The sequence below is a fragment of the Hydra vulgaris genome, chromosome 10, assembly GCF_038396675.1.
Source record: "Hydra vulgaris chromosome 10, alternate assembly HydraT2T_AEP".
In the NCBI taxonomy this organism is placed as follows: Eukaryota; Metazoa; Cnidaria; class Hydrozoa; order Anthoathecata; family Hydridae; genus Hydra; species Hydra vulgaris.
Genome location: NC_088929.1, coordinates 20,888,027 through 20,915,000, shown reverse-complemented (window position 1 = coordinate 20,915,000; position 26,974 = coordinate 20,888,027). Strand labels below are relative to the sequence as shown.

The window sequence follows — 26,974 nt, the reverse complement described above, 5'->3', positions numbered from 1 at the left end:
TAAATTTAATTAACATTGAGTAAGCAAAAGAAGGGGTCTATCAAATTACCAGCATTGATAGCCACACACATATCCATACGCGATACATTTTTTACTTATTTTCTATGACTTGCTTATTCTGTAACGGAGTGCAATTTTATTTTATAAAAATTCTTGTGGAATAAATAGAAAAAATTTAACATAAAAATGAAAAATATATACGAAGCTTATATATATATATATATATATATATATATATATATATATATATATATATATATATATATATATATATATATATATATATATATATATATATATATATATATATATATATATATATATATATATATATATATATATATATATATATATATATATATATATATATATATATATATATATATATATATATATATATACATAAAGAATATATCGATGGGTTAATTCTAAAACATTGTATATCCAAGTTTGGGCTATATTGAGTAATGAATGTTGAAATGTGCGCGTGCGATTAATACAAATATTATAGACAGAAATGTTATTGCAATACAATAAAACACCAAATGTAATAAGTTTTTAAATATTTGAATTTGTATACGAGTTTAAACTTTTAAAATCGTTTTTCTCACATCTGTCTAAAATGGACATACAATGTTTTAGAATTAACCCATCGATATATAATAAATAAAAGGAATATATAAAATCATCTCTTTATATTTAGCTATTTTATTGTGTTTTTACTTTAGAAGGCAATATTTTTAAAAACAATTTAAAACAAGTTATTTTCAAGACAAATGGAAGAATTTTTAATAGATATTGGTTGAAAATGAATACTTTATTTTATATCTTGATGTTATGCTTTCACCACACATTCTCAAAGCAGGTATAATAACGGTTTTACTGTTAAAAAGCGTTAAAAAATTTTTTTTTAAAAATATTCAGAAAAGTAATGGTTTATGTTTTCCATGATTACGGTTTTGTCTTTCCATGATCACGGATTGAGAGTAGATTTTTAAATGCGTTAATTTTTATGTCATGTTTTAGATTAATCAAGGCGAAATACTAAGAAAATACGAACATCCGTTTCAAATAGAAAGAGGTAAACTTAATACAAGTTCGTCCTTATTTACCAATCAAGTTCAACTGAACTATAACGCAAATTTTTTAAGAGACAACTTAGAAAACGATATAGATAATTTAGTCACACGAAGTGTTCCACTAAGAAAGAATAAGAAAAATTATTTTAAAATATACAATGATAAAACTCTTAACAAAAGTTTTCGAAAAACCTCGGACAACTTTTCAACAAAATCCATTCCTGCTGCATTCAATAGGACATTGGCAAAAAAAGAAAAAGTAGGCGAAAAATTTATTAAAGAACAACATTTGCTGAAAAGTAAAGTCATTGTACCTGCAGTAACAAACCAATCAAAAAAGGCTTCTGAGGACCAGAGAGCTACTTCTATATTTCAAAATGATTTGTTTTCAACTCATATGGTCGCACAAAAAAATATAAAAAATAAACCACGAACAATCTCAAAGTTTACTGGCAATGAAGACGATAATATAGATGATTCGGATTATGTTTTAAAGGCAAAAGCAATATTAAATCAATATAAAGATATAGATATTTCAGACGAAGAAGCAGGTGAAGAAGCTCCAAAGGATAACGAGGACATTCAAAATAGTTCAAAAAATAAATCTTCTTTGAAAGGTGAAAAAACCTACACAAAAAGTAGCAGTGACGAAGTCTTTGAGAAATCACCAATAAAACCTGATGAAAATAACAGTCCTATTACAGAAAAGGTTGAGGCAGTTGAGACAAATAGTAAAATAAAACCTGCGGCTGTTGCAAATGATAATATGACAGTAGAAAACATGGACAAAGCAGAAAATAACGAAGGTTATAATTTGGCAAATAAAAATGAAACACAGAGTAATGATAGTTCCTTATTTCAAACCCATTTTACCGAAAAGGATATGTTAGATAATCAAAATAAAAGTGAAAAACTAGAACCGTTAGAGAATAACGGAGTAAAGCCTCAAGAAAAACCTGATATATTAAAAATAAATGGAGAAGAAACGCAAGAAAACCAAGATACAAATATGAGAAATAGAGGAGAGAAACTAGAAAATCTAGATACATTGGGAAAAAATAGTTATGATGCTCAAGAGAAAATGAATTTGCAAAGCAATTCAAATCAAACTAATAACTTAATTGAACAAGTGAACGGCAGTGTTTTAATAGAAAATAGCAATCAGTCGGAAACTACCCAAAACGTTTCACAAATTAATAAAGCAACAAATGAAGCAAAAAATAAATCATTGCAAAATGACATCAGTTTACAAAAAGAGACCAACTTATCAATCAATGATATTAGTAATTTAAGAGGAATACCCAATGAAGATCAAAAAACAAGCTTGCCTATAAATATTAATAATAACTTTGGAGAAAACATTAACGAAGAAAAAACAACAAACCCTTTAAGTTCTGAAGATAACACAAACTCTGTAGAAAAGTTAGATGAAAAACATGAAAGTAACCTTGTAACACAATCTAATAAGCTTTTAAGCAACATAGACAACGAGAAACTTGTAAGTAGTAGTGACAATGAAAAACTAATAATCGACAGAGATAATAAAAAACTCATAAACTATACAGACCATGAAAATTATGAAAAAGATCAATTTATAGGTTTGAGTGGTCAAAGAAGGAAAGACCAAGAATTATATCAACTTGATTCAAGTGAAAATTATTCGGTAAAAAAGAAACCTAGAAACAACACCTTAGAATTTCAGAAAGTTGAACCGTTAGAAGGAAATAAAACTGCAGATATTGCAACACTCACTGTAACAAATGTAGAGAGTGTTGCAAACACTGTGCCAAATGCAAATGGTGCGACAAATACAGTGCCAAAAAATGCAACAGTAAAAAGAGGCGCTGCTCTAACTTTTAGTAAGGTTTATATACAAGAAAAAAAGCCATTACTTAATGAAGAAAGTATACAAAAAATAATAAAAGAAGAGGAGGAAAGTGACAAGTATGATCGGTTGGCCGATCAACGTGAAACTTTAAAGATTGATATTAACAACTCCAGTAACTTACCATTAAAAAAAGTAGATCATTATAAAGCTAAATTAAAACCTGGAATTCCATTATTTAATAAAAACAAATATGCAACTCAAGAAGATGACGCCTTTTTAGCTAGTCCAATTTCGGACCCATCAGCTCAAAGAGAAACTTCTAAAACAAATATGCAAATAAAAAATAATTTTGACTTTCAAAAGATCGATCATTTAAAACAACCTTTATTTCCTGCCAGTAATGCAAAGACCGATTCACCTGAAGATTCTGCAGAAAAAGCATATGCTTCTTTGGATGGGGCAATTTCAGAGCCTTATTTTAATAAAGAAAATAATTCAAAAAACATCAAAGAAGAAGAAGTATGTATTCTTTTTTTTTTTAAATCTATTATAGTTTTATAAAATTACTTATATTATTTTTACTTTTTTTTTCAATGATAATAATCTTCAGAAAATAATAATCTTAAGGAGAAGTTTGTTGACTAAGTTGTGCACATATATCCAAAGTTCTTTTTCAGCTCAAAATAAAATTTTCTAAACTTTTCAATTAAAACATTGCAATATTTTTATAAACTAAACATGTTTTGATTAGTTTTTAGTTATCTACAGTTGGGTTAAAACAATTTAAATTAAAAATAACTTACAGTGGTGATTAAAATACGATAAAATTAACATTTATAACAAAATAAAAAAAATTTTAACAATAAATTTTTAAATATTTAACAAATGATTAAATAAGACAAATGGTTAACGACCAATAATAATTTACAGAACAATTTCGCTGGTACAGATATGTTTGTGTGTGTAGATTGTAGATGTTATACTCTTATAATGTTCAGTCATTCGTATTTTAAGATGGGAAGAAGTTTCACCAATATCATACCCTACTCAATACAAATACAAATACAAATTATTTGAATCCTATATACAAATTTGTAAATACCGAATGCTTTTAAATAGATAGGAAATGTGTTTTTTGGGGTAAAACATGTTAAAGATTTTAAGAGGTAAATTCTAAATTAGGTATATAAAGAAATATTTACTTTACGAATAATAATGTTCAAGAAAAAAGTTTTCAATTTTTTTTTTCTTTCCATGGTAAATGAGATTAAATTATGTCGTTTATTGATATAGTCAAGAAACAGATACAAATAGCATTACTTTCAGATAGAAATGCGGCAAAAGTTTCATCAACATAACGTTTGTTAAACACTTGCTTAACTTCTATGCAAGATTTATTTCATTTATTATCAAAACGACTCATAAATAAATTAACAAAAAAAGTGGCAATGAGAAGTTGATTGAATGATTTTTTAAAGAAATACACTAGCGCGCGTTTGCTTAAGAAAGCGAGCAGCAATGTATTTAACAAGAGATTCAGGGTTCAATGCGAGCTCTGAGCATATTTCATGTCATCGTTAAAAAAGGAGACGTGAACTTCCTAAAGTAAAATGCTTTTCTGCGGTGCTCTGCGACAAGACCGTTAGATCTTCTTAAGGCACCTAAAACAAAACAAAGTATGTAATTATTTTATATATTCCTGTATTATATGTTGTTGTTTTTTTATCTAATATAGCAGCATCATTTAACCTGGTTATAAGATGGAAAAGTTGTTTGTAATTTTTTGAATATTCCCTAGTAAAAAAAAAACAAACCTTTACCAGATGAGTTTTATGTGGAAACATGGGAACCCATGTTAAACAAGATTTTTTTTTCACTGGGTCTATAATTCTTTAATATATATATATATATATATATATATATATATATATATATATATATATATATATATATATATATATATATATATATATATATATATATATATATATATATATATATATATATATATATATATATATATATATATATATATATATATATATATATATATATATATATATATATATATATATATATATATATATAGCAAAGTTAGCAAAATTAATTTTTCTGCTACTTGCCTGATGATTGTGGAAACACATGAAACTCCGAGTTGAAAAACTATATTATCTATATTATTATAAACATTAGCTATATGCTAATTCCTGGTACTGCGCGAAACAGTAACATATATATATATATATATATATATATATATATATATATATATATATATATATATATATATATATATATATATATATATATGTATATATATATATATATATATATATATATATGTTACTGTTATACATATATATATATATATGTATATAAATATATATATATATGTATATATATACATATATATATATATGTATATATATATGTATATATATATATATATATATACATATATATATATATATATATATATATATATATATATATATATATATATATATATATATATATATATATATATATATATATATATATATATATATATATTGATATTTAAGGCTATTTTGTATTATAATAATAAAACAAAACTCATAGTGGTAAAAGACTGCTCAATATTAAAAAGATACTTCAAATATTCAATGGCTGATGATTGCCGTATAGGCATGAAACTTAAAGTACCATAGAAAAAGTTGTTTTTTCTTCGTTAATATATATATATATATATATATATATATTATATATATATATATATATATATATATATATATATATATATATATATATATATATATATATATATATATATATATACCTGGTTTTAGTGGCGTAGCTACATATTTAGCGCTTGGAACGAGTTAAATTGATGCGCCCCCTCTTTTCTCGAAGTTTGGTGTTTCCGTATATGTTTGTTCAACTTTGGTGTTTCCGTATATGTTTACATACTTCTAATCTGGACAAAATAATTGTTTTTTTACTTCTTCATTTGTATATAAGCTCTATGATTTTGATCTACATATCAAGTTCTTTAACGGCATTTCTAATTTCTAGCACTAGTTAAAAACTGTTTTTTTCTTACCTTTTCCTTTGCAAATTGGTCAATCATTTATCCAAATCAAGTTGGTAAGCTATTGCTTTCTTAATCGATATAGTGACCAAAGAGCAAAGGCAGTGTTGTGGCATGTTGATTTTTTAAAATCTGTTTATTAACTTCATTTTTAAAAATTTTCGGTCTATTGTATCTGTCGTCATTTGTTAATTTAAAAAACGAGGCATGCTGCAATAATGTTGGAGAAACTACTTAAGGCTACGATGGTGCGGCGGCTGCGGTGTGAACTAAAAGTAGTTTAGTAATTTATAAAATCAAATTCTTTGAATTGATTATAGAAACAATTGATTATAGAGACAAACTTTAAATCGAAGCAGTTAAGGTCCAAAAGTAGGTTGTTGAATCAGAATAATCTGAACTAGTTTACCATCGAAAGTAAACATCACCAGAAATTCTACGTTGGTTTGATTCTCCGAGCTTTTCAATATCATCCTCATCGCGTCCCGTGCCAATTGTCTTAAAATAGTTTTGAAACAATCATCAATTTCTAAAATAAGCTTAAGAATTTGCCAAAAACATTTAAAAGTATTAAACGAGCATTTAATTATCAAGAATTAACAGATATATGTTTTTATTGTAGGTTACCTTAGTGATTTCAAATAAACTAGGTAGAAGAATTGAAACGCAACAGTCTAAATTTGTTCTAAGAAAAGTTGTTAAAATATCAGCATTTTTTAAAACAGTTGATTCTTGTAATCAACTAGATGTTTTTTAACATTTTTTGGATGTTCAAAGCTAGTATTCCATTGAAAACTATGACCTCCAACGAAGAAGATTTTAATCTCGCTGGTTATCTCGCACGGTACTTATGCAATTTAATTAATTACATAAATTGGACGGGGGTTGCTAGCAGACTTTACAACTGCGAACGCTAAAGAGATGACAAGATCCTTATAGTTTTTATTTGGAAATCAAAAAAAAGTACAAAAATAAATCCGCCCCAAGATTTTGTGCGCTTGAAGCATTTGCTCCAATTGCTCCACGGTAGCTACGCTTCTGGGTTTCACTCAATTATAAAATTCAGAAAACAAATATTAAAACTTTAATCTTACATAAATTCCACTTAGTGCTTGTAGCAATAAGTAGAATTTATTGTAGTCAAGCTTGTTATTCTTTTTAAATCTTAAACTTAATTTATATTCATCGATGAATTTCAAATTCGATTCAATAATCTCTTGTTGATCGGCTTTTATGACCTTATAAAGTTTACAGCCCCCTCATTTTGAGTCATAAGGTCATAAAAATCAACATTTTCTATGCTAATTAAGTTTAATTAATTTAAAATGATAAATTTCTCTTTAACAAAATTTAAGTCTAAATTTAATTTATTTGTTTTTGTTTTAATAAAATTATTACAAGAATAATAAATTTATTACGTATAGTGATTGCGTACCTTTTAAACTTTTGTATTAACTTAATTGCATGAAGAATACTAAAAAAATAATGATAAAACAAATTTAAAGCTAATTTGGGTTCTTATTTTTATTTCCCATATACTTCTTTTTAAGTTATTTTTTTATTAATTTTTAAGGTTTTTTTAGTTTTTAAGGTTTTTAAGATTTTAAAGTTATTTTATCCCTTTTTTTTTATTAAAGTCCTTATTAAAAAAAAATCAAAATTTTCATAAGAACTTGAAAATTTTCTTTTGGTGTTGTACAGGTATATAAAGGTTAAATTCGCTTTTTATAAAAATAAAGTATTATAATACAAAAGCTAAAAAATATATCCTAAAAAATTAGAAGTCATTAAAAACAAAATTACTTGGTTTATTAAGGTTAAATATCATACTCTAATGAAGAAATCAGAAATAAAATAAGAATCAAAGTTTTTAAGTTATTTAAGGGTTTTGGTTATTTAAGTTATTTATAGACATATATAGCAGATGCTGGGTTTGGTTAGGGCAAGTAACATTTTAATAATGTTAATATATAAAAACAAACTTTGTTTTTTTAACTTTATTTTATTAAAATGGGTAGGAGTTTACCTGGTAGGAATTATATGAGCGAAACTTTTCAAGATGGGAATACTCCTAATACCAATTATATCTACTTCCAAAAAGGTTTTATAGTAGATTTTACTCTATTGGTATTTTGATTTTTATATGGCATCTGATATATAACCTGGAAATATCCAAAATTTTAGATGTCAATCTCTTTTAAAGATTGTTTCGTTTGTGCAAAAGTTTCCGTTGTGAAAAAAAAGTTGTATCGCAGCTGTTCTCTTTTTTTTCATGTCTAAATTATATTGAAAATAGAATTAACAAATTTCTTATTTTAGATATACGCCAGCATTGACAATTCTTTAACTAGAAACAAAACAAGCGAAGAACTTGAGCGTGCAAAAAGTAATTTACTCTCAGAAGAAACTGAAGAGTGGAGAAAACATATTTATAAAGAAGTTGATGATCCTAAGCTTAAACATAAAAACAAAAAAAAGATAATTGCATGGGTTCCAGCAAAAATTGTAAAAGACAATATGGCATCGAAGAAAGAGCGTCTTTTCAGAAAAAGAAATATGCTTAAGTTAACCCCAATTGAAAAAAAAATGGCAGAAATCCTAGTTATTGAAGGTCACAATATAAAAAAGTTTCATGGAAAAAACTTGAAGTATAACGATATAATGCGTAGCCATACTAAACGTAACCATACAATTGAAAACAAAAAAAATTTCAACAATGTTTTTTCAAATGTAAACTTAAACAAAACTATTACCGACAAAGAGCATTTTAAAAATGGTGTCAATATCAAAGAAGAAAAAGGGACATCTAATGTTGCATCTGCCAGCGGAAAATTTCAAGTCAATTATATGAAGTTTGGAAAGCAACCAATCATTGATGACGATCATATTAAAAAATCTATAAGTTCGATCGTTAGTAGTTTAAATCAATTTAAAGTTTATAAAAATGAAAGTAAGATTCAACCTAATAACCGTACTGTTCAAACTAAAACAAGCAGAAATAAAAATGCAAATCGAACTAAAACTGATTTTGTTAATAGTGCAAATCAGATCAAAACAGATGTTAATAACTTTAATCAATCGAACGTTTTCGAAACTGATGTTTATGAAAACCAAAAATGCTCGTTAGATGATTATCTTTGTCATTCTATTGATACTTCGCTAAAACGCGAAGAAATCCTTAAGCAAAGAAAAGTTATTAACGAGGGAGAATTAAAAAATGTTGAACGATCAATTGAGCAGACGATAGATAGTACAACTGAAAGTTCTAAAAATAAATTAAACGACACAGTCAACATTAAAGTAGCCAAAGCAGAGCCTGAGTGGTACAATCAGTCCAAAAACAAAAATAAACTACAAGAGCTTAATGAAGTAAGAGATATCAACAAAAAGATAGTTAACAATAATAGAGAAAACAATATTATCGCTGAAGAAAAAGAAAATTTAGCAAGTAAATTGGATGGCAATTATAACCAAGGAGTTGAAGCAAGTATTGCTACAACAAAGTACAGAGCTTATACTGAAGACGGATATAATAACCAAACAATAGTTAATCAAACCACCGCCAACGAAAACCAAATATACGCAAATGAATCACCCTCCAATATAACAATAAAAAAAACTGAACATGATAATTTCGTGAAAAATATTCAACCAATTAACTTATTCAAGGAAAACAAAAAAGTTCAAAACATTTTGTTAAACAATGATATTGCAATTTCTAATAAAAAACCAAAAGTAGAAAATATTGTGCATGTGTACATAGAAAAACGTCCAATAAAAAAGTTCAGTAAACACCTAAGTGCTACAAATGAAAAAACATTAATACATTTTAACAAAACGCTTACAAACCATAAAAAAAGTAAAAAACACTCATTAGCTAGTAAATTAACTGAAGATGAAATAGAAAAGTTAATTGTTGCTGCAAACGCTCTCAAAAGCATTGACATAAACAGTCTTGTAAATGGTGTTAAGCAAAAGCACCATAAAAAGCTTTTCGAAAACAAACATTATAAAAGGTTACGACACAAACAACTTTTGCAAAACTCAAAAGATTTAACACCAGAAAATCTAGTTGTAACTGGAGAAAAAGAAGCAGCGACCAAAAACATAGAGATCAAATTTGGCAGTGCAGAACCACATTTGATGAATGTTACGGTTACTTCAGACCGACCGTTTTTTAATGCAAACGAATCAATGTTTATCGATCAAGCTGAAAAACCAATTATAGACAAGAAAATACCATTTCTAAACACGACGAAAGTCAAACCTTCGAACACAGGCCAAACGCTATATGATTCATATACTATAAATAGAGAGACACAACTTCTAAATGAAACAAAAGAACAACCTGTAGATATAGATAAAAAAAAAGCAAAAGCAGACGTAAAAAAAATGGTAGAAGAACAACTTTTGCTAGCCGAGAAATTTAAAGCCGTGGCTGAAGAGCAAGTTGAAGGAAAAGCTAATGAAAGTATGTTAATGCAAGAAGACAGGGGGGAAGTGGTTACAGAACATCAAGGGAAGGGAGAACAAGAAAAATCAGCTGCATTACAGAATGAAGCCCTTGCTGAGCAAAATATACGAGTGGCTGAACTTCAAATTGAGAAGTTACAAAATGATGAGAAGTTAAATGAATTTAAAAATCAACAAAAACACGAAGATACTCCCATTTTAGAGACCACGTACTTAAACACCAATAACGATAAAGAAAAGAAAATAGCAAGCAACGTCGTGTCCCCAATTCAAACAGAAACAACGGAACTACTCAAAAAACCAATAAGTAAGTTTAATCCTCATGAAAATTTTGTAGTTTTGGATTCAAAGTTGAACGTACCTATTCAAGATGTTTTAAAAAATATTGATAAAAAAGCGCCAATTATAAAAATTAAGGAAGATAAAAAAACCCCGCCGAAATCCCTAATAGATCCGGAGGGTATTACAAACGTCTATACTATTTTGCAGAGCAATATTACATCAGTGCTTTCAGATACCGATAAGCCTTTACAAAAGCAGTCTCCTGAAGCAGAAAAATCTCTTAAACAACCGTCTTCTGAAACAGAAAGTCTTTCAAAATTAATTCGTTTAATGAACTTAGAGGAATTCAGCTTCAATCAAAATAAAGATAACACCACTTCACAAAATTTCTCATCAGAAAACGAAAAAAGCAAACTTTTAACAGATTTTAAAAGTCCTGTTTTTGTACCTCAAAATAACACTTCTCTTGTTACTAAAAACATATCAAATGATTCCAATTTTACCTCATTGTCTCAATTTACAAACGTAGAACAGAATAATATTTTTTCAAATACAATGTTGGAAAAAGAACTGTTGGCTTTAGTTCCTTCTACAAATGCTATATATCATCCTAGAAAAAACCCAACAGAGGTTTTCGTTTCAAGCGTTGAAGATGCGCAAGATAGTGGAGCATCAATAAACGGAGTAACAACAATGGGAAAAACAACATCAGAAGGTGGATCAGCTATCACTATGGGTGGCGCGTCAGCCACGAGTGGAGCTACAAACCCTGGTTCAACAGCAACAGAGAGTAACGGAAAAACTGTATCAAAAGTGAATCAAGCCACATCTATGATAAATGAAAGTTTTACACAATGGATAAAATTTCCTAACGCTACGGTTAATTCCGGTAAGTTGTTTCAAACAAAAAATGACTCCTCAAACTTAATTCCATCAATTCTTGAAAATGCTCTAAAATCATCTCCTGGCGAAAACCGCAATATTGAAGATGAAAATTCTAATTTAGAGAAAACAGAAAGTATTGACTTTATAAATCCTCCAATTAATATTGCGCTTCCAGATCATGTAGCTAAATCCAAATCTAGAGAAACCAAGCCGTTTCATCGTGGAGCAATGTTGCTCTTGCCAGCTGTAGGAAACGTAGCAAACTCAATATTGGAACAAAAACCCAATGAAATTACAAAAAACCAGCAATCGTCTGAAGAGCAAAACTCCGTGAAAGAACTTACAAAAGATGTTAGTGGTGCCATGGAAGAATTAGAAACGTTGATGAAAAAAAAAACTGAAGAAGTAAAAAACCATCTATGATTAAATCTTTAATATTTTACTTTTACAAATTATAATAATATATAAAGTTATGTAATTTTTTATGGCAACTTTTGGCATGCTAATTAAAAGTTAATGATTTTTGTTAGTAATTGAATTTTTTTAATTAGGTTAACAAAATTGTTAGACAGAATGAACATAATCCCTTAAAAGTTGGTCATTCTCACCAGGTATCACAGGTAAAATTTAGTATATGCATATATATATATATATATATATATATATATATATATATATATATATATATATATATATATATATATATATATATATATATATATATATATAGCTTTAGTTACTTTAAATAAAAAAAAGTGAAGGATCTGTTTCAAAAGCTTTAATTAGTTTTACTTTTATTTAGTAAATATACAAAATTTATTCAATGCACACCATCATGCTTCAACACGCAATATGCAACGCAACAACTAATTTTTATCATACATATGTACGAACAATTATTCGACTAAGAATTTCGATTTTAACAGGGTGTAGATATTGTAGAGAGTGTTGAATTCAATGCTATTAAATCTGATCGACCCACAGATTCTAGTTTGATATTAGCTCAAGATAAAACATATAAAAATGAGTTCTCAACGTTGTTAAGCAAACGAAATAAAACAGTAGAGTATCCTCAAGAGGATGATTTTGGTAAAGTTCAATACGAAAATCGATTAAAAATTAAAAAGTTTATTCAAAACCTTAAAAGCAAATTAAATGGCGAGGAATTAAAAAAACTGGTTAAAGCCAGCGATCTAATAACAAGAAAACTAAAAAGTTTACGAGAAGAAGCTCAACAAGGTCAATTTATAAAAAAAAACATAACACAAAAATGGGGTGACTTAGATGATACTAAAATAAATAGTAATCAAACCATTGCAGATTTGGACAAAAATGAATTTAAAATCAACGACTCCGTTCCTAATAACAAAAAAAAATTAGCGTTTAATGAAAATGATGTTCAAAAAATCCAAGCAAATCATAGTACAACAGAAACGAATACTCTTACATTAAACGAAAGCACAGTGGAACCCATTAATAGTACAGATAATTCTAAGATCAAACACGATAAAACAGAAGTTAATTTTTTATCTTTGACCACAGATAATAAATATTTTATATCCGGATCACCCTATTCTAACAAATCGTTTGTTGCAAACGAAGAGATTGATAATGATTTAGCTATTCGCAAATATTTAAAAGAAAATATTCGACAACACAACGTACCAACATTGTTAGCAGAAGAGCCTGCAAGTGAAATTATTAACGAAATTAAAACGGACATATTGAAACAAAAACATATTAACGACGAAATTGAAAAACAAAATAAGTTATACTATGCTAATAATTTAACTGATTCAAGCGATAGCGAAACAAAGAAAATAAAAAATGAAACAATTGACGAAGCAGAAGAAGTGAGCAGTACACACGACACACCGACACTCTCCATATCAACAACACTTTCAAGGTTTGGAAAATTAAATAACTCTGGCAATGACCAAGAATCAGGTGATTCCCCTGCTGTAAAATACTCAAACAAGAGATTCAATGACTCAATCAATATTTTGCCGACTTTAGGATATTTAAGAGAGAGATTTAATAATTCAAGTGCTCTAAAATATATAAGTGAGACAATATATAATTCAAACGATTCGTCTGTTTCAAGATACTTAAGCGAAAAATTAAATAATTTAAGTGACTTGCACGCTTTAAGATACATTAGTGAGAAATTAAATAATTCGAGTGATTTGCCTGATCATAACACAAGCGCAAATTTAAACAATTCGAGTGATTCGTCTCTATTAGGATATTTAAGCGAGGGAGATTTGAATGACACAAACAATGTAAGCAGAAATTTTTTTCTTAACAAACTTATTATGGGAATAAACCTGCCCGAACTTCAAAACGATTTAGATCAATTATCTGCAATCAATAGTACTCTTGGTAAAGATGTGAACCAAAATTCAACTCCGACATCAGACGAAGTTTCGAAACAGAATGAGACTGTCTTTCAACACATTAATAATGGATTTACAATAATAGAAAACTCATCCAACAGCGAAGTGGCTGACTCGTTAATTAACCAAAAAACAACTATTGATCCATATTCAACATTTAAAAGAGGATACGTTGGTAATAAAAAATCAATAATGTCAAGACCAAATTTAAGTAAAATAGATCATAAAATGAAAAAAAATTTATTCAATAAGAAATATATCTACCCTCTTGGAAAATTCCAACAAAAACTTGACCTTGGCACAATGAATAAAAAAGTGCTTCAAAGAAACTGGGTTATTTCTAATCGAAATCCAATATTAGTTCCGCATAAAAATATAAACAACTATTTCGTAAAAACCAACCCTATTTTAAAAAATATTTTGCGAAAGCCGTTTCGACAAAACATATCAAAAATACAACTTCAAAATCAATATCTTCTTAAATTGCACGAACAACAAGCTATACAGAAACAAAGAGCAATGGCAGCTAAGTTACATGCTCAACAAAACGCTTACAAATGGAGCCAATACAAAGCTGCTTTGCTAAGACAACACTTACAGCAACAAGCTAAAAAACCTAATTTATACCAACAGTACTATAGCCCGATTCTTCCTCAATATTATGGACGTATTGGAAATGAGAGAATGACTGTGTTTCCTAATATAAGAGTATCCAGAGGACCTCAACCCATAAAACCTTCGTTTTTATACGGAATATAAGTACCAATTATTTGATGGATTTTTTATATAAACCTTTTTTTATTGTATTTTTATTATTTTTTTATAGCAAAAGTAAAATAGAAAACATCTTCTAGTTTAACTGAGTTTAATAGTTTAATCTTAAACTGTACGAATTTCTACGGCAAATCTATAACTAGTTCATCATCTTCATCTTCCGTAGAAGTATCAATACGCGAGCTGTAAAAAACAAACAAACACTAATTAATTGCAATCAATTAAATCTGAAAAACAGTTTTAAAATGGATGCAAATAAAATAAATTAAAAAAAAAACAAACATATGGGAGAATAAAGCGACATAATAAAGGTTAAAAACTAATACCTAGCTTCCATTGCCTCTCTGATTTGGCCTATGTCTTTACCCCCGGTTGGAGGGTAAACACGTTTCTGAAAGAATGAGAAATAAAATGTATTAATTAAAAGCAATAAACAGCGCATTTTGAGTTATGACTAAAAAGTAATAACAAAATTTAAAACAAATATACTTGTAGTTTAGTAGTAAATATACAAATGTATATACAAATAAAGTATATGTATTTGTTAATGTAAATGTGCACTAAACAAGTTTTAAAACAAACAAAAACAAAGTAAAAATTGTAAAAAAAAAAAAACTTTAAAGTTTATAACGGATTTATTAATCGAAATAAATCTTTGTCAAGTTCTTACCTGTACACCTAAATTTTTTCCCAATTTTTAAAAATATGAATTTATTACTTTCACCCTGCACCCAGTATCTTTATGCCGCATTTCATATCATTCCGTTTTTTATGCCGCATTTCATATCATTCCGTTTTTTCTTAAAAAAAATTTAGATTATTCGTTTTTCTGCGCCTCAAATTTAACTAAATTTACAAGTAATTTGTAAATATGATAAATAAGGATGACAATTTATGAAACTAATATTGTAAATTGATCAAACTTCACATAACTTCATAAGTAATAAAATATTGATAATAAAAGTTACATTGTTTCACATTCACATGTTTCTTTCTTGATGTATCATAGAAATCTATATTGAAGGCTTATTTATCGTGCAAGGCCCGAGGCCTATTATTTTAGTTTTTTTAAATGCAAAGACGAAAAGCCCACACAATGAAAAGCTTTCAAGAAAGTTTTTAACTTTTTAAATTATGATTGCTTATTCTCCAATAACTTTGTTTTAGTATTGTTTTGTGTAATATAAATTTAATGAAAATACTCAATAACCTATTATAGTTGACAGAAAATTGTTTGAAACACCTCAGGGGTGTGTACAGGAAATATTTTGGGTAAGTCAAAAAAAAGTGTACCCCCACCCCATTTTATTTAGATCTGACCGGATTAAGTGTATTTTATCAAAATGTTTCAATAATTCTTTAAATGACTTATAACATCGCTAAAATGGTCACTAAAGCTGAAAATATGATTTTTTTCAAATTTTTATATATATATATATTTTTTTGAAAATACTCAGCTGACGCAATGTATAATATATACAGGTTATAATTTTTTAAATACAAGATTTCTGTAGACAAAATTCAAGACCATATTACCATAAATAATAAAAATCAAATAGTAAAATAACAAAAATCAAACTTATAAGGTACAAAAGACGGCATCTTTTATCATTAACTACCTGGGAACAAACCTGTTTATTTATTCACAAGTTCACAATGACTGACAAAACCACGCTCTAACACTATTTTGCAAAATTTCTTTTTTAAAACATTTTACTGTGTAAATTTTTTGATATATTTTTATAAATAATTTTTAATTGTAAATAAATTTTATAAATACTTACAAAGAACCAAAAAACTTTTTGCAATAACTGCACAAAGCTAAATAATGTTTTTACAAAAATGTCTTGCTATGATAACATCTGTTTAACAAAAGGTAGCAAACATTTGAAACATTTGAAACTTTAAACTGAAACATTTGAAACTTTAAACTAAAACATTTGAAACTTTAAACTAAAACATTTGAAACTTTAAACTGAAACATTTGAAACTTTAAACTAAAACATTTGAAACTTTAAACTAAAACATTTGAAACTTTAAACTGAAACATTTGAAACTTTAAACTAAAACATTTGAAACTTTAAACTAAAACATTTGAAACTTTAAACTAAAACATTTGAAACTTTAAACTAAAACATTTGAAACTTTAAACTAAAACATTTGAAACTTTAAACTGAAACATTTGAAACTTTAAACTGAAACATTTGAAACTTTAAACTGAAACATTTGAAACTTTAAACTAAAACATTTGAAACTTTAAACTGAAACATTTGAAACTTTAAACTGAAACATTTGAAACTTTAAACTAAAACATTTGAAACTTTAAACTAAAACATTTGAAACTTTAAACTAAAACATTTGAAACTTTAAACTAAAACATTTGAAACTTTAAACTAAAACATTTGAAACTTTAAACTAAAACATTTGAAACTTTAAACTAAAACATTTGAAACTTTAAACTAAAACATTTGAAACTTTAAACTGAAACATTTGAAACTTTAAACTGAAACATTTGAAACTTTAAACTAAAACATTTGAAACTTTAAACTAAAACATTTGAAACTTTAAACTGAAACATTTGAAACTTTAAACTAAAACATTTGAAACTTTAAACTAAAACATTTGAAACTTTAAACTAAAACATTTGAAACTTTAAACTAAAACATTTGAAACTTTAAACTAAAACATTTGAAACTTTAAACTGAAACATTTGAAACTTTAAACTGAAACATTTGAAACTTTAAACTGAAACATTTGAAACTTTAAACTAAAACATTTGAAACTTTAAACTGAAACATTTGAAACTTTAAACTAAAACATTTGAAACTTTAAACTGAAACATTTGAAACTTTAAACTAAAACATTTGAAACTTTAAACTAAAACATTTGAAACTTTAAACTGAAACATTTGAAACTTTAAACTAAAACATTTGAAACTTTAAACTAAAACATTTGAAACTTTAAACTAAAACATTTGAAACTTTAAACTAAAACATTTGAAACTTTAAACTAAAACATTTGAAACTTTAAACTAAAACATTTGAAACTTTAAACTAAAACATTTGAAACTTTAAACTAAAACATTTGAAACTTTAAACTAAAACATTTGAAACTTTAAACTGAAACATTTGAAACTTTAAACTAAAACATTTGAAACTTTAAACTAAAACATTTGAAACTTTAAACTAAAACATTTGAAACTTTAAACTAAAACATTTGAAACTTTAAACTAAAACATTTGAAACTTTAAACTAAAACATTTGAAACTTTAAACTAAAACATTTGAAACTTTAAACTAAAACATTTGAAACTTTAAACTAAAACATTTGAAACTTTAAACTGAAACATTTGAAACTTTAAACTAAAACATTTGAAACTTTAAACTAAAACATTTGAAACTTTAAACTAAAACATTTGAAACTTTAAACTGAAACATTTGAAACTTTAAACTAAAACATTTGAAACTTTAAACTAAAACATTTGAAACTTTAAACTGAAACATTTGAAACTTTAAACTAAAACATTTGAAACTTTAAACTAAAACATTTGAAACTTTAAACTAAAACATTTGAAACTTTAAACTAAAACATTTGAAACTTTAAACTAAAACATTTGAAACTTTAAACTAAAACATTTGAAACTTTAAACTAAAACATTTGAAACTTTAAACTAAAACATTTGAAACTATACTTTTATTATATTAGAATTTTATTTAAAGGATTCACATTTTAAGCATTTATAACAAACTTGTTAAAAACTTATTAAAAACTATAATATAACTCTGTGTGGAAAGCTAAACTAAACCATTTAGACTTTATTTATTATTTTTATTTGACTTTATCATTTTGCTTTCTCTTATAACCTTTTAGGCGTCTTAGTAAAGAAAAATTTTGTTGCTTGTAATGCTTCGGTATTATTAGATTGGAACTCATTTTTTAAATTCAGCCAGTTAAGTGAAATTCAAACAAACTTACCACAAGTTAAACTCACATAATAAAGCATTTGGTTTGGCAATAATGAATAAGCATAATAAAGCCTTTGGTTAAATAAAAGGCATTAAAAGATATGATATGGTCTTTAATAAAAGATATATGGTCTTTAATAGAAGATATATGGTCTTTAACAAAAGATATGATATGGTTTTTAATAAAAGATATGATATGGTCTTTAATAAAAGATATGATATGGTCTTTAATAAAAGATATGATATGGTCTTTAATAAAAGATATGATATGGTCTTTTCAACTAGTATAACAAGGTCTATAACACTTTATAGAGCTACAACATCTTTTAATGCTTGAATAAGATTCAAGCTATAAAAAATATCATTATTACTTGCTTGCACAATCGTACAACTAAAAGAGTTATATCAAAAGCATTTCTTGATATACGCAGTACAACAATAAAATCAAAACTTGTTAATAATTTCAGTAGAGAAGAAGCAGTAGCAGAGGTTACACGATTAAATGTTCTATTGATATTTAAAGACATTCTTTGATACAGAAAACCACAATAAAAAACTTTTGTAAAGTATTCATGCCATGATTTTACAATTCATTATATTCAGAGAAAAATCAGTAATAGCTTTTATTAAAACACTAAATAAACAAATTTTTCCTTTATGTCTAAATTATAATTTTTAGTACTGAAAAACTTAATGATTGTTTAGAAAAGGGCAGAGAAATCAATTTAAATTCTATCATAACTTAAGAGGAAGATAAGGCCCTTGGAAAACAAAGTCGATAATAATTCTCATATGAGGATAAACAATTTGGCTAAATAATAATTTATACTTAATAAGTCCAAAATCTGGATAAACACATTCTTTTTTTTTTCCACAAATGCTTGATTTTCCAAGAAAACCAAGGATCAAAGACTAGATTTTATAGATACAATTATAAACAACTTCTTCTTGTGTTAAATCTCTGTCTTCCTTGCTTGTATCCAAAGGATATTGTGATACCAAAAATTCAACACCATTAATATAATAAGATAAAAATCATATTCTGAAAAAAGGATTTTTCATAATTTTTGATCTCTAATTTTGTCATCAATACATTTTTATGTAACTAAACTTCGTGTAAAGACTACATTAAACTTAAGTACAAAACAATTATTTAACAAAGTGTGCAATATTGAAAAGCAAGTTAGAGTATAATTTGAATCAATCAATTTAAATAGTTTTCAAATTCCAAAATAAATAACTATCAGAATTCATTCAAAAAGAAATATGTCTATATTTCTTAAAAATATAAAAGATATAAATCTTTTTTTTTTTTTTGCGTTTTCTATCAACTATACTGAAAAATATCTCTTATACCTATATATATAAATAAAAATATCATTTAAATTTCTTGAAAAGCAACATTTGAGCAAAAAAAGAACAAAACAGTTATTTTTTGTATTCATTTTGTTTTTATTTTATTAAGTTGTTTGTTAATTTTAGTTAAAAAATTTCATTTAAACAATGTGTAGTAAAAAGTAAAAACATTTTGAGATAAAAAAATTTTATTTTCATTAATTTTATATTATTTTGATGTTAAGGGAAACGTGTGTGTTGTATATATGTAAATGTTTATGGTGAAAAGATTATGCAAAGATTTTTTTTTTCTAATAAAAAAATCAATCAAAGCCAGTTAACTATACTTACTACACTGTTACTATGGTAATTGTTACCTCATTATGTTACTAAACAAAGTTTAATCAAATGAAAAGACAGGTTTAATAACAATCTCTTACCACAGATGACTTTTTTAGCGAAGCTAAAAAATAATATTTATTATTAAGAATATTATCAAAAAATAATTACCAAGAATAAAAAAACATAACTAAAATTTGAAAATATTTTAAATTAAAAACATACAACTATTATCAGTCATTTGTTGCCTGTGAATAAAACAGATTCCTGACTTTATTTTTGTACTGACTAGTTTTGTGCACTGTTTGCCCTAAACAAAAAATCCAAGCAACTATAGGTAAAAATTTAAATAAAAAAGTATTCAAAAAAAACTGGGTTGATAGGGATATAAAATGATTGGAATATCAATATAAATGTAGATGATGATGATAATGATGTGGACAATTTGACATTCTGTAGGCATGCAGCAATGTTTTAATAATTTTATATATTAATTAATAAAAATCACCATAATTTAAAAAAATTTACTTTTTACTACATATAGTTTAAAATGTAACAAAGGATACTTTTAAGTTGTGTCATTGGGTTTTAAGTGGTGTTGCTTGATTTTAGCTGGTGTTGCTGGGGTTTTAAAAGGTGTTTTAAAACCCCAAAAGTTTTAAAGTATTCACAGAAATAATTTAGTATATAAATTGTTAAAAAAAATCTTAAATTACTAAAAGTAGACCAAAATTCGGATTCTGTATCTGACAAAGAGATGTTGACATAGGGATTCTGTATCTAACAAAGAGTTAGATATTACAAATTTTTACAAATAATGAAATTATGACCTTGTAAGCAAACAAAAAGGTTTTTATGTTTAAGTTGCAAGACAAGATAAAGTTAAAATATAATTTTTGTAGAGTTGGCCATACCAGAGAGGTGGTCACACCAGAGGATGAAAATCAATAGATATTTTAAAAATACAAGCGTTTTTAAAGTATGCAATAAAAATCAGTGTGTACAGATAAAAAAATATATATTAGCTGCAGAAATAGCTGCACTTGGTGGAATTGTAACCAATTCAATTAAATGTTTGAAATAAGAAAACAAAGATTCAGACAATATTATGACTTAAATCAAGCTTTGCAAAAGCTTTGCAAAAAACTTTTTTAACACATGATGAAGTGCAGAGTTTTTACTAAAATAAGAGCCAGGCGAATTTGCACCCCTTTGTTGATTGTTTTCTAAAATATGAAAAACTTGAGAGTTAAACCTACCGTGATAATATTGACTTAAAAGAAAGCAATTAAATTAAATGATTGCGAAATTTAATTTATGCCAAAATTAAATTAAATGATTGCGAAATTTAATTTATGCCAAAATTAAATTAAATGATTGCGAAATTTTCGTAAAATTTTTATACTTTTGCTCATATTATTTTAAACTTTCAAGAAATTAATATTATTTGTTTTAATGGAAAATTTGCAAAATATTTAGAGACTATTTTTCAGGATTATAAATTAACTATTTTAACTATTTTAGTTTTTATTAATAAAACTCTTTGATTGATGTGCATAAGAAAATTTAAGGAAAAAAAAAGTTACTTTCTTAGGTAACAGGGTGCAGATTCACAAAACTTTCTTAACTCTTGTGTAACTTACGGAAACCGTATGCAAATTTATTTTTCCATATCTATTTGGTATTCACATTTCATAGTCAACATTTCGCAGCGTTTGCATAAAGTTAAGGTTGCGCCTTAGATTTTTTGGGTAAGTTAAAGTTGAATTATAAACAAATGAGAAATCATTCGTTTACACTTTTAACTAAAATAAACAAGGTAGTATAAATTTATCAATAGAGCAACTATTATTATATAACAACTATATACCATATATATACCATATTATATAACAACTATATACCATATATATACCATATTATATAACAACTATATACCATATATATACCATATTATATAACAACTATATATCATATATATACCATATTATATAACAACTATATATCATATATATACCATATTAAATAACAACTATATATCATATATATACCATATTATATAACAACTATATACCATATATATACCATATTATATAACAACTATATACCATATATATACCATATTATATAACAACTATATATCATATATATACCATATTATATAACAACTATATACCATATATATACCATATTATATAACAACTATATATCATATATACCATATTATATAACAACTATATATCATATATACCATATTATATAACAACTATATATCATATATATACCATACTATATAACAACTATATATCATATATATACCATATTATATAACAACTATATACCATATATATACCATATTATATAACAACTATATATCATATATATACCATATTATATAACAACTATATATCATATATATACTCTATTATATAACAACTATATACCATATATATACCATATATATGGTATATAGTTGTTATATAAATACACTTAAAATCTCTATGAAAATATGCTTTATTTGAGACTCAGAATGACATAAGTTATCATTCACTTTTGGATAACCTTTTTTTTGACAATATCATGAACTTTACCCCAAATACTGAGAAATGCTATAACAAATCCTACTGTTTGTTCAGAAGCAGAAGATTTTTGTTGTTGTTGACCTGTGCAACTATTAAAAGCATTATTCTAAAGGAGTTATAAATTAAGAAATTAGTTAAAATGTTAGTTAGGTCTTTTAATGATTTATAATCTAGTTGAAAACAACTATTAGATTATTAATCACCTGTAATAAATATTTAATAACTCCAATAAGTTTAATAACATCTGTTTAACAACTACAATAAAAAAAAGTGTTCAAATTTCTAAAATTGTTGATTTTCAAGACATTTTATTGATTTTTTTTTCAGATAATATTAAAAAATTGCATTAAAAAAAAATTTCAATTTTGGACCCTAAAAAAGTCAAAAGATTTATCGATAGGTATTGAGATAATTGTAGATTCTATGAAAGCTCAAACTTTCAGTGTTTACTTAAAATGTAGCAAGATTGAAGCAAAATTATAAAGTTAGTTCAAAGCATGAAGAGGTTATAGGATACAACAACTAATTGGCCAAAATTTCGAATCTCAAAACAACTCGCTTTAGAACCCCTTAACTCTGCTCAAGAATAAAATTAAAAAAATATATAGCTTCAATGAGTTTATCACATATTTTACTACAACTGCACAAAATTTCAAAGCACCATAACAAGTAGTTCTTAAGTTATTTATTGCAGCATGCTAAAAAATGGTATTCTGCGAAAAAAACAATTTAAGATAATTAAAATTTAAAAAAATAAGTTAAAATATTAAACCAAACTTTTATTTTATTTCTAAAGATTTGTTTTCCTCAATGTTTGATTTTCTAAAGATTTGTTATCACTCCTCAATGTAAGAGCCTCAATGTAAGAGCCTCAATGTAAGAGCCTCAATGTAAGAGCAAAATTTTATAAAAGCACTAAACTTATAAAAGTTTTTTATTAGCTTTGTTTAACTATTTAAGTTTCATATGGAAATTAATATTTATGTTTAGCAAAACTGAAAAATTTTAAAATTATAAATAAGTATTCCATAATTATGGTTAACTAATTTCAAATTTCAATAAAAATATCAATTGGAAGATTGAATTAACTAAAATCATTAAAAACATCCAGCATCATAAGTTATTCTCTTTCTTTATCTTGATCAACTTGACCTTTTCATTTTGCTCAAATTTGTTTCCAATGTTTAATTTATCACTTGATCTTTTTTTGATTGCAAAATGTTATATAATTATAACCAGGATTATTAGTTCTAAATAAACATTTAGTTTAGCACTTTATCTTTTGGACACCATTTCCAAGTTTTAGCATTTAAAAAGTTTTTATTGTTTTAAGTTTTTTCATGAAGGCACCTTTCTAACATGTTTTCATCAGATAAATCAATAAATATTCGCTTGATTATGTCCCTAATTAAAACAGACTGTTCTAGTTTTTCTTTATACACATGTTTCAATAATATTGTCTGCTTAGAATTTGCACCAGGTATTAATAGTTCCACAACACATAGAATGTCTTACACATCGAATACTTCTGAAAATGAAATTCACAAAACTATAGCCTTTGTAATGTCCTTTTCCAATTTCATGCATTGCAATTACTAAATAAAGATTTATATCAAAAAATCATCAGAAGTTTTATTTGAAACTTTTTTACTGGTATAGAACTTCATATCCCATAAACACTCAGTGCAATTAAATAGCAACAAAGAACTTTTTTTATTTTTATGATTTTTATTTATGTTAATATACTTTATCTCACAGCCAGGGCATATTCAAACAAAGGCAAGAGAATGTATAACAATATCAAAATTAATTAAAAGATTATTGGACCTATTTTGATTACTGTGAGGTTGTGGAATAGCTTCATCATTTTGATTACTGTGAGGTTGTGGAATAGCTTCATCGCCAGCAATAAGATTGTTGATTGAGATTGTAAAGTTAGACAAAAAAAAAAATAATGATGATTCTTAATTACAAAAGTATCTCAAACAAAAACTGGCTTGATTTTCTTGATTTTCATCATCCCTTTTTGAAAAAACTCTAGAAGCACAAGTTTTTCTTATCCTCAAAACATCAGTTTTTATATTGTACAATTAAAAATAATATATTTATTTTATCTTCCACTAAAAAAACAAACAAAAAAAGAATAATAAAGAAATATACTCAGGCTATCAATAAATAAAAAAGACAACATTACTTTTCAATCTACACATAACAAAAAATTAAATAAGATTTCAGCATAGTAAAGTAGTTTGGTAAGTAGTTTGGTAAGTAGTTTGGTTACATAATTTTTATGGCAAAAAAAGCTGAAATCAGTATTTCCTAAAACTCAGTATTTCCTAAAACCTTGTTTTTGAAAACTATTGCTCAAGCAGTTCAATAATAATCAATATATGATGTATATTCTTTGCAATGCTATTGCTAAGGAGCAATACATTTTAATACCTTTTTTAAATAAAAAATTAACGCATTTAAACCATACATTTATATTTTGATATTTTTAACCACGTCAAAGTATTTAAAATATAGATCCTAACTTTTTACTGACATTTATAACTTTAAATAAACTAATATTAGCCAAATAAAAATACAAATTCACTATTTACAAGAATAAATTTTTTGAATTTAATTCTCCAAGTTATGCATTATAAATATATTTTATTAAACATAAAACTACTCAACATAATCTTCTAAATAAATTTATTGAACTTAATATTATTTTTTCCCTTCAGGCTGAAAGTTTCAATAGCAGCAGTTTACAGCTTATTTTTACTTATTTTTTTTAAACATCTTCCCTTCCAACAAGGCTGCAAGCAACCACTAATTAAAGTTGGAAGTTACCGGAAGAGAAAAGATGAAGATTGTAGAGCAAGATAACGATTGACAGATGACTTAGAGGATTGCATATTATATCAGGAAAGCAAGATGAAGGAAGCAAATTCCAAAGAACTGATGTTCGAGGAAAAAAACTAGACGAATAAGAGTTTTTGGAGCACTTAGGAACAGTCACAGAAAAAGGACTAATATGAATGATGAGAAAGGGCATCATTAGAAGATCCAGATATGGAAACAGTATTCCATACAAGGCAGGATTTGAGATTTATAGAGATAGAGAATAGAATCCGAAGTAAGAAAGTGGCGAGCTCGATAAAGAGATGCAACCTTAGCAGATGCTAATTTTGCAACAGATTTTATATATGGTTTCCAAGAAAGATCGATAGTAAGAGTTAATCCTAGAAGATGAAGAGTGGATGACTCATCGAGTACATTACCGTTCATAAATATATGAAGATCTAAACTATTGCCATAACGATTGGCTGAAAAAAATTGAGTTTTATCTGTATTGAAGTTCACCAGCCATTGTGAGCCCCATGCTGTAGCAGAAGTGAGATCCTTTTCAAGATCAAACGCCCCCTCCAAGCAAAGTGTTGGCTTCTTATCACGACAAGAATAAATGGTAGTACCATCAGCAAACAACACCACCTTAGATGTCAGAATATCTGGAAGATCATTATTGTAAATTAAAAAGAGTATAGGGCCAAGGATAGAACCTTCAGGAACCCCTGAAGTTACAGAATAAGAAGAAGAGTACTGTCCATTGAGGACAACTTTTATACTACGATTGAAAGGAAGGATTCAATAACCTTAAAGATGTTGCCAGATACACCATAAGAAGAAGCTTATGGAGAAGACCAGCATGCAAAACTTTATCAAAAGCTTTTGAAATGTCAAGAGTGATGGCCTTAACCTCTCCACCTTTATCTAATGCACAATAAAATCTATTGGTTATTACTATTAGCAAATCAGGTGTAGAATGAGAAGATCGAAATCCATATTGATGGTCAGAAAGCAAGTTATTAAATTCAAGATGAGAAATTAAGTATTGGTTAATTAAATATTCAAAAACCTTCTTATGATAGGAAGAAAACTAATGGGACAGTAGTTAGACGATAAGATTTCTCTCCAGAAT

At 26.3% G+C, this 26,974-nt stretch overlaps 1 protein-coding gene across 2 annotated transcripts in view; it reads left to right on the top strand.

The window, feature by feature from the left end:
* Positions 1-14,872, top strand: part of LOC100212987 (putative histone-lysine N-methyltransferase 1) — a 15,625-nt gene extending 753 nt beyond the window's left edge. Inside the window, exons 2-6 of one of the 2 annotated variants that reach the window (XM_065807476.1) lie at positions 729-865; positions 1,027-3,426; positions 8,297-12,022; positions 12,169-12,237; positions 12,544-14,872. In XM_065807476.1, coding sequence (XP_065663548.1) covers positions 729-865; positions 1,027-3,426; positions 8,297-12,022; positions 12,169-12,237; positions 12,544-14,772 — 8,561 coding nt within the window. In that variant the 3' untranslated portion in view covers positions 14,773-14,872. Of the gene's footprint in view, positions 1-728; positions 866-1,026; positions 3,427-8,296; positions 12,023-12,168; positions 12,238-12,419 lie in introns of both variants that reach the window. The other variant, XM_065807477.1, reaches the window with a different exon arrangement.
* The last annotated feature ends 12,102 nt before the right edge of the window (positions 14,873-26,974 follow it).